The sequence below is a fragment of the Salmo salar genome, chromosome 03 (genome assembly GCF_965601325.2).
Source record: "Salmo salar chromosome 03, fSalSal1, whole genome shotgun sequence".
In the NCBI taxonomy this organism is placed as follows: Eukaryota; Metazoa; Chordata; class Actinopteri; order Salmoniformes; family Salmonidae; genus Salmo; species Salmo salar.
In genome coordinates, this window is record NC_138293.1 from 68580437 (window position 1) to 68589592 (window position 9156).

General features: G+C 43.7%; 1 protein-coding gene across 3 annotated transcripts; it reads left to right on the forward strand.

Moving 5' to 3' along the window:
* Positions 1-184: 184 nt before the first annotated feature.
* Positions 185-8640, forward strand: LOC106601228 (casein kinase I). Of its 3 annotated transcripts, none has more exons than XM_014193266.3 (11): positions 185-593; positions 2921-3011; positions 3230-3340; positions 3635-3783; positions 4190-4418; positions 4621-4791; positions 4951-5099; positions 5443-5632; positions 5956-6095; positions 6418-6484; positions 6615-8640. In XM_014193266.3, the coding sequence occupies exons 2-10, from the start codon at positions 2936-2938 to the stop codon at positions 6448-6450; spliced, it is 1248 nt and encodes a 415-aa protein (XP_014048741.1). In that variant the 5' UTR covers positions 185-593; positions 2921-2935; the 3' UTR covers positions 6451-6484; positions 6615-8640. The 3 variants fall into 3 exon arrangements, with proteins under 3 accessions (XP_014048741.1, XP_082827532.1, XP_082827533.1); XM_082971406.1 differs by having other exon boundaries at positions 185-457; XM_082971407.1 differs by lacking the exon at positions 185-593 and adding an exon at positions 757-775.
* The last annotated feature ends 516 nt before the right edge of the window (positions 8641-9156 follow it).

Genomic DNA, 9156 nt, shown 5'->3' on the forward strand with positions numbered 1-9156 from the left:
CTGATGTTTTCATATCAGCTCTTTTTCAGCACTGATCTGATTGGTCAAAAGACCAATTAGTGAGAGAAATATCAGAATTGGGCTGCCTGTGTAAATGCAGCCTATTTTCACTAATTCAGTTGCATCTATTTTCTGAGGCTGCCTATTCCTCAAATGTGTAACATTTAAGAATGTCTACAGTTGTAGCTGTTCTATTTCTTTAAGGCAATCCGGGTACTTCTGACATCATCGATGTTGTCAATGGTGCGTTGCAAGTAACTAGAGGGGGAGACAGAACTCTGATAGAGACGGCCATTCGTATTGAAGCTTCACAGGGACTATAGCCGATGCAAAAGGAAAATTGGGGTATGAGAGCCACCAGAATCCGTTCCCATCCTTCGCTGCCCGGGGCCCAGTCTGACTGACAACCTTCGGATCAGCACCGCCACTGAACCACCTCTCTAATAAACCTAATATCGTGTGAGTAGTGTACTGGGGAACCGACGAAACCAGGGGGGACAGGGAACTTGATTCGACCGAACCGGAGTCTTGTATTCAGAGCGTCGCAGAGGGGGAGGGGGCGAATAGAGATGGCTATCACTGGAGACCATAGGGTAGGTACCCCAGTGTAAGGGTGCGGCTAGAATAAAGTCAAACTGTTACATGATCGTATACACTGTCAACTATTTGTGAAGCTTTATGGTATTCAAAATGGTGTGAATGACTGGTACATGGTTGAAGCGGCAAGCGTATTCTCGGGCTACTTACTAGCTATGCACAACCACTGCTGTATACGGTCAGTTGGTGTTGTCACAGTAGCAACCTTTTGTTTGAAGTGTACGGTAAATGTTGTTGTTATTATTATTGTAACCAGTTCGACTTTTGAGTGATCGTAAATGTCACAACTATTCAACCTAGTTGAGATGCTTCCCTTTTGATTGTTACCAACGCAGCGACAGCTTTCTAAAAGGTGACGTAAGAAGATGTTTAGTTGGGTTGATGATACTCAAAACCGTAAGGATTTTGTCCATGCAAATGTTACATTTCACGTTGCCGTACCTAGCAAATACATTAACACTAGGTGAAATAGACTGGCATTATGTAGGCCTAGTTGTATTTTTTTCTGAAAAAATTGTCTCTCTTCATGTGGTTGTGAAATCCTCCTAGTTTTTTGTTAAGACAGAATTCCTCTTTAAAGCGAACGCATTGTAATTCTATGTAGGTTACAGGCCCATACTGATGAAATGATTCAAGTCAGTAAATACTCTGTAGGGTTTCGTGGTAATGGTTGACTATTGCAATACATGGTGCCGGAGTGTACGGTTTACACTGTAGTTACCAGGTCCTGATCGTTTCCTACCAAAATATAAAGCCTGGCTCTGAACTGTGATCTATTGATAAAACCTCTCACATGACCCAGTAGGATTAATCAACTGCTAAATAATTATCACAAGTCCCATGTTACAAACTGAATATCCAGCGGTAGACCATTGTGATTTTCTGCACTGTGACACACTAGATTTGGCAGTATTCCATAGCTGAATGTCATGCACGGAGCAATGTGTGATATAAAGAAATGTCACTATTTCTGACAAGGCAATTCATCTATGGTGTTTAATACATGGGCCCTGATTAATGTTAGGCCTGAACTGGGTCTCTACAGTTGAAACCCTCGTGTTGTAATGAAACCTAACCCTTTATTAACCCTAATCCATCTACTACCATCACATCTGTATTTCTGTCTGTCACCTGATGCCTCTTCTGACAACACTACAGGCAATGGGAAGAACCTCATGCCAATTTTTTGGAATCATTTCCGGAAAGATATTTGGTCCCCCTTGGTAGTTTAAATATGCACAACTAGTCCTGCACAATTGATGACTTTTTCCATTCCCGAATTGGTATGCCCATTGCCACACAAAACGGAGTTTGTCCGAGAATGCTTCTTCTCGTTCTTCCTCGTTCTGCTCTGTCATGAGCTACTTGCATTTCCAAAGTATTATGTTGAGAGGAAGTAGACCTGTAATCATGGTGAGGTATAATGTGGTCAGTGTTGTAGGATGGCCTAATCATAGGAAAAACATGACAAGTCATACACATACAATGAAAAGCTCTATAGTAGTTTAGTAATGAGAACTGACAGAATCATGCTTCCCATCTGTCTGTACTAAAAAAAAAAATGCTTTTCTTAGGCCACCTAAATTGGTGTGGCGCTCTATAAATTATGCCTCATCCTTCTCCAGGTCTTGCTCTAAAGTTCATTGCACAGATTCCTTTCTGGGCTTTGACACACATACAGCCCACGCAGCAGCGCCTTTGCAGTGGCTGCAGAATATGGCGTGGTTGAGGGTGCTAAATAAGTGATGATCCTACTCCACTGTCACGTGCAGTTTGGCTCAGAAGACTCACTTCCTTCCCTCCCTCGTGTCTGCCAATTTCTACTATCCAGGCCCCAGCTGACTCTGGAGAGCTCTCCCGGGCCCTTCCAGGCAGATATGTTGTTGCTCTTTCTCTTGTCTCTCTTTCAGGCCTCATCTTCCATATTTTCCTCTGTATTTCCCACTTTCTCTGTACCACCTCTCCTCAGTAGCCCTACAAATGTAATCGTGTAGCCGATCGCTGGAATCCAGACAGCTGTCTGCTAATCAACCCGCTCAAGCTACACCCTCACTCAATTAATTTAGTTGTTTGCAGTTAATGGCCATCCTTTATTGGAATGTGCAAAATGACCATTGTAAGACGGCCTACCGCTGGTTCAGGAAGAAATGTTCCATTAGTCAAAGTTTGCCTTCGATTCGAGGTCTAGTGAATTCTGTTGGATTTGCATCCTTTCTGTTTCTTTTCATTTGCAAATTAGTCTATGCTAAGTATAAAATATAACACTGTACGGTCATGCTTGCCTCGTAACATCTTGGCCTCTTCTCGTCTTCTGTGTCCATAGTGAACCTTCAACACCATGGATCTGAGAGTGGGGAATAAGTACCGACTGGGACGGAAAATAGGGAGTGGTTCCTTTGGAGACATTTACCTTGGTAAGTGGAAGTGCTCCATCTCCCTCTGTTGGCATTTCTCTTCTTCCTTGTCCTTTTCTCCATTTGTCTCTGTCTACTGGCCTAGTCCCCATATTGGCTTTTTCCTCCTCTTAGCCTTAGACTTTCTTTCCATTCCCTGGGTGTTCAACCGGAGTTTCTTTCCATGTTCATGGTTCACAAGTTGCTCCTGAGTCTAGCCCTTGTGTGTGCTTCCTCAGGTGCCAACATTGCCACGGGTGAGGAGGTGGCCATTAAGTTGGAATGTGTGAAGACTAAACACCCACAGCTGCACATCGAGAGCAAGTTCTATAAGATGATGCAGGGAGGAGGTGAGGAGAATTGGGGGGGGGGGTGTGACTGAGAAGGAGCATTACTAAATGCCATATTGACACTTATGTGTGTATTGGGATCAGTAAGTAGTGACTATCATAAATGGTCAAATGTACCCAGTTATTGCATTTATTTCATTTCAGAAGTATCATGTTCACCAAAATAATGTGTTGAGCACTGAAACACTCTTTTGCTGAAGTTGTTGTTGTATAACATTAGCCGTAAAGGATGTATGCGCAAGTAACTATGATTAGATATACACTAAAAGCTACTTCTTTGTGCCTGCCTGACAGTGGGGATTCCCTCGATAAAGTGGTGCGGGGCAGAGGGAGACTACAACGTCATGGTGATGGAGCTCCTGGGCCCCAGTCTGGAAGACCTCTTCAACTTCTGTTCCCGCAAGTTCAGCCTCAAAACGGTGCTACTGCTGGCAGACCAGATGGTACAGAACTCTTATGGTGTCATCTTTTCTCCTCAACGTTCATTGTACTGTTTGTCCTCTATACCCTTTACCACTAACTCTTGTCTGCTGTCCTAACTTTGCTTGTGCTGCTGTGTCATCCTTTTCTCATAACTTTGCTGTGTAGTCGTATTACTCTTCTATGGTATTTGGATGTCCTTTCTCCACTTCCTGTCCTCCTCGTTGTTCTTCCTTTTGCTCAGATTTGTTCTGTTACTTATTGTTTCTGTTTTTACCGATGTTGTGTCCCCGAAAGGCATTGGCTGTTGGAGGGTTTAAATTACTGTTAGCTTACAGTAAGGTTTCAAGGCTTTTACAGACCATGCCAGCAGAGCTTTCTGTTGTCTCGCTTGTCCTTTTCTTCTGAATCCCCCTCTGTCCTCTCCAGATCAGTCGCATCGAGTACATCCACTCCAAGAACTTCATCCATCGCGATGTCAAGCCCGACAACTTCCTCATGGGGCTGGGGAAGAAGGGCAACCTGGTGTACATCATCGACTTTGGCCTGGCCAAGAAGTACAGAGACGCCCGCACACACCAGCACATCCCCTACAGGGAGAACAAGAACCTGACGGGCACTGCACGCTACGCATCCATCAACACCCACCTGGGCATCGGTAAGGGACTTTATAAATCACCTCCTCCTGTTTGGCTGAAATGTCTTTCTGAATGTGATTTCATTTTACTTCCAATGCTCATGCCTAGTGTTGAGATGTAGTGACTATTGACCCCTTGTCCTTAGCTTACATATTTTGATAGAACTCGATCCTGTTTATGTCCTAAGTAGCAAATCATTCAAACCTGTCTCCCGTTCTTCAGAGCAGTCTCGGCGTGATGACCTGGAATCTCTGGGATATGTCCTCATGTACTTCAACCTGGGCTCTCTGCCCTGGCAAGGCCTCAAAGCCGCCACAAAGAGGCAGAAGTACGAACGCATCAGTGAGAAAAAAATGTCTACCCCCATCGAGGTGCTCTGCAAAGGACACCCCTGTAAGTGACTGCTAGTATCTGTCTGGGCTGTGACATTTGTATCAATGTGTGTGGACAACTATTTTTCTTCCCCATTGTGTTGTAATAAACGTTTGCATATACCAGTCTCTCAATCCTGGGTTTTTGCTCACCCTTTTTATTGGCATCGCTTGTCTGCAGCCGAGTTCTCCACCTACCTGAATTTCTGCCGCTCGCTGCGCTTTGACGACAAGCCAGACTACTCATACCTTCGTCAGCTCTTCAGGAATCTGTTCCACAGACAAGGCTTCTCCTATGACTACGTATTCGACTGGAACATGCTCAAATTTGTGAGTTTGCCACACCAAAGCTCTTACTCTTTACAAGGAACTAAGTACTACATTCTGTCTGTACACCAGGTCTCTCCAACCCTGTTCCTGGAGAGCTACTGTCCTGTAGGTTTTCACGCCAACCCTAATCTTGCACACCTTATTCTAATAATTAGCTGGTTGATAAGATGAATCAGGTTTGTTACAACGGGTTGGAGCGAAAACCTAAAGGAGGGTAGCTCTCCAAAAACAGGGTTGTAAAGCAGTGGTATAGTGTCCACATAATCAGAATGATTCTGAAAGATTTGGATGTAGTTCTATGTAGAGGTATGGGTTTGCTGTAACCTGTGTGGTCTCCTCTCAGGGTGCCAGTAGGACAGCAGAAGACGGTGAGAGGAGGGGAGCTGACGAAAGGGACGAGCGTATCGTAGGAGGCCCTCGGGGATCCGCTGCACGGGGTCTCCCGCCAGGGCCAAACCCACCAGCCGCCAACAGAGTTAGGAATGGACCAGAGCAGGCCATCTCTAACCCCGCCTCACGGGTGCAGCAGTCTGGTGAGCACACACCTGTGCTCTTTTTAACTAGAGCTATAGTTGAATGGAATAGGAACATTTAGGAAATTATCCATAAGGGCCAATAATCCATAAGGGCCAATAGAGCGAGAGAGAGAGAGTGTGTGTGACTAACACATTTCAGTTAATTACTATAGCTCCCTTCTGCCAATCAGTGTAATTTTGTAAATGCTGGATTGTGGGGTACAATGAAATAACTTTTGATATAGATAAATAATTTGGTAAACACATTGACATAAATGATGGTTTGCCGTCAACAGTTCTATTTCTAAATGACCTTCTCCCTTGTATTCTTCCTCTTTCAGGGAACACGTCGCCGCGGGCTATCTCTCGCGCTGAGCGTGAGCGGAAGGTGAGCATGCGGCTCCACCGAGGAGCACCCGCAAACGTGTCATCCTCTGACCTCACAGCCCGTCTTGACCAATCCCGAATTTCCACATCGCAGGTACGCTAACGCTACCCCATCATGCATCATCACAAACCCTACAATCCAGGTGCCATGCACCTGAGCCCAACTCCTACGACCAACTTTTTGACGGGGAATATCAACTGGAAAAATGTCCACCCTTCCAGAACAAGATTACATTTCTTGTCCAAGTTTCAGAGGACTTCCTATTAGTGTTTAGCTTTTATATTATGTAGCATGCAGTGGGTTGATTATAATTTTTATTTTGTGCCACAGTTGCAGCACTCAATTGATCGCCCTCTTATTTTCACTCCAATTTTCGAAGTCATTTGTTCTCTCCCCTCCTTTTCTCTTTCTGCAGGTCAGCATGCCATTTGAGCACCTGGGGAAGTGAAACCTTCAGCTCCACATGCACTGGATACTGACAGGTGAGGATGTCTCTTCCCTAAGTTGACACGTGCAGGACTTAAGTAAATGTACCTAGTTTGTCAGACAGGTGATAAATAACAAAAAAACACTATCTACACATCTGACTAAATACGCAGTCTTCCATTGCAGGGCTTCAAGAGATCCTTTGTCCCAGTTTTGTTTCTGTTGTGAATTTTTGCCAATTGGACAAATAAGTGGATCTTGGAGGAAAGGACAGAGAATCATACACTGATGACAGTTGGTCAAGGACTGCAGGAATTTCTCCCCTCCACCCTAACTTTGATGGGATAAACCTGGCCTATAATAGTACAAGGATAAGATAGTGAATAACACCCTCCTCTCCACTGACCTATTTACCCCATGGTAGCTTGGATCATGCACCCCCTGCCACACACCTTTGTCCCTCCCCCACTATTCTCTGGGCGGCTGGCAGAGGTAGAAGACTGATTTGGGGGTCGAAAAAGACAAGCGGGTGCTCCTTTGCCAAATATAGTTGCGGGCACAAACGCGTTCCAAACCAAGAAAAGGTCAACTCGAAATTTGAGCTTGTGTGGATTTAGCCATTTCTGTTTACACCGCAAAGACCACACACACAAATGTACCCATGTATGTTTTAACCAGTTCATTTATAGAATAGTAAGGGGCTGTACTCATTGGTATGATTTACTGTGCATATTTTGTGACTAGATCATATTCATTTGATGGTGGTCCTGTTGAGGCTTGGGCAGTTTTTGTTTCTTATTTGACGTTTTAACTCGGAAAGGAAAGGTACAGCTGAAGAGAAGGAATGGTGAGAAGGATGGAGAGATGGGTGGGTGGTAGATGAAGCCATGAGAAGAAAGGAAGAGCAAGTGAATATTAGCTGAAATTATGTTGGGTTCTTTTCCCCTACTTTACCTCTTACTGAATTGCCAATTCTCCACTTCTCCACTCTAATTCTCCACTTTATTCTCCTTTTGATTTGTGTTCTTTGGTCATAATATTTGGTAGGTCGGTAAGGTCAAAGCAACCATGCTTATTTTAAGACTGTGCAACACTCTTAAGACATGGGTATTTGACCAGAGACTGCGATGAACAAGTTGGAAAATGACGGTGGCTATGATTTTCATAATTGTTCTTAACGTCAACTTTTTTATTTGAATGTGTTTGTTTTTGTAGGTGTGATGGGAATGGACGAGCTTTGTTCTTGAAGGGGGGGTGGCGCATCAAGTGCCATGGCTTTTTTATTATTTTTATTTTTACTTCACTGTAAATATTTTTTATTTCTGTGTAAAGCCAAAATGTGGTTGGTTGTTTTTAAGGTGTAATGTAGAAAAATACATACTAAATGCATAAATTGCAGCTGGGGATCAGAATTTTTTTTAAATATTAAGTACTAAATTGGGAAGGATTTTAGAAACTTTTACATCGCCAACTGGGTCGTGTGTGTGTGTCATCAGAAGTGAAGTTCTGGTGCATGGACTCTGAGAATTCCATAGGTCCCCTGTTGAGATCACAGGGCTGCTGGGGACAAACTGCAGGCTATACATTTCTCATGCCTCATTATTTGAGATTGTCCATCTCGCTGTTCTTTTTCTGAAACTCCATTTTGTTTCACTTGTGTATGAGAACTCTTGAAGTATTGCACTTTGTTTTTCCTATTTTATTCCCAGCAGGTTGTTCATAGCCTGTTGAGAATTTGTCACTACTCTCCCCATCACTCTACTCAAAGCCTTTCCTGGAGGCTGTCCATGTTCTCCACCAAGGACCTAATATAGGGCTGTCTACTTTTCTTTTTAAAACAAAAAAAGCACTCTTGAAAAAGGAGACGCTGACAGTGGGTTGATGTCATCGGAGCCTTCTATTGCAAAATAAGAGGTCCCTGGATGTCATTTACCAGCACCCTTGTTGTCATTGATAACTGGGACTCGGATGCAGTCACAGTGATGTCACAGTTTCTGGTAATGACCTGTGTTTGCGACGTGTCCCTTTGGCAAGCCAGTGTGACCCAGTGGCAATGTAACTACGGGGAGGGATAGCGCTGGTCAGGTTATGGGGAGTATACACTTTATGTATTGTGTACCGATATCTTGTACAGTTCTTTAACACACTTTAACTTTATTTACAACAGTATTTGTGTATATTTTATGACGTAATAAAACTTCCTCACTCTTTAGTAATTTGTTGAAATGGCTCTTCTACTTCAGTTCTATGCACTTGTTGTGTACTGTTTATTTTTGTAGCTGTACAGTCGTGGCCAGATGTTTTGAGAATGACACAAATATTCATTTTCACTAAGTCTGCTGCCTCAGTTTGTATGATGGCAATTTGCATATACTCCAGAATGTTATGAAGAGTGATCAGATGAATTGCAATTTCCATCTTTGCCATGCAAATGAACTGAATCCCCCAAAAACATTTCCACTGCATTTCAGCCCTGCCACAAAAGGACCAGCTGACATCATGTCAGTGACTGTCGTTAACACAGGTGTGAGTGTTGACGAGGACAAGGCTGGAGATCACTCTGTCATGCTGATTGAGTTTGAATAACAGACTGGAAGCTTCAAAGGGAGGGTGGTGCTTGGAATCATTGTTCTTCCTCTGTCAAACATGGTTACCTGTAAGGAAACACGTGTGTATGTAATTGCTTTGCACAAAAAGGGCTTCACAGGCAAGGATATTGCTGCCAGTA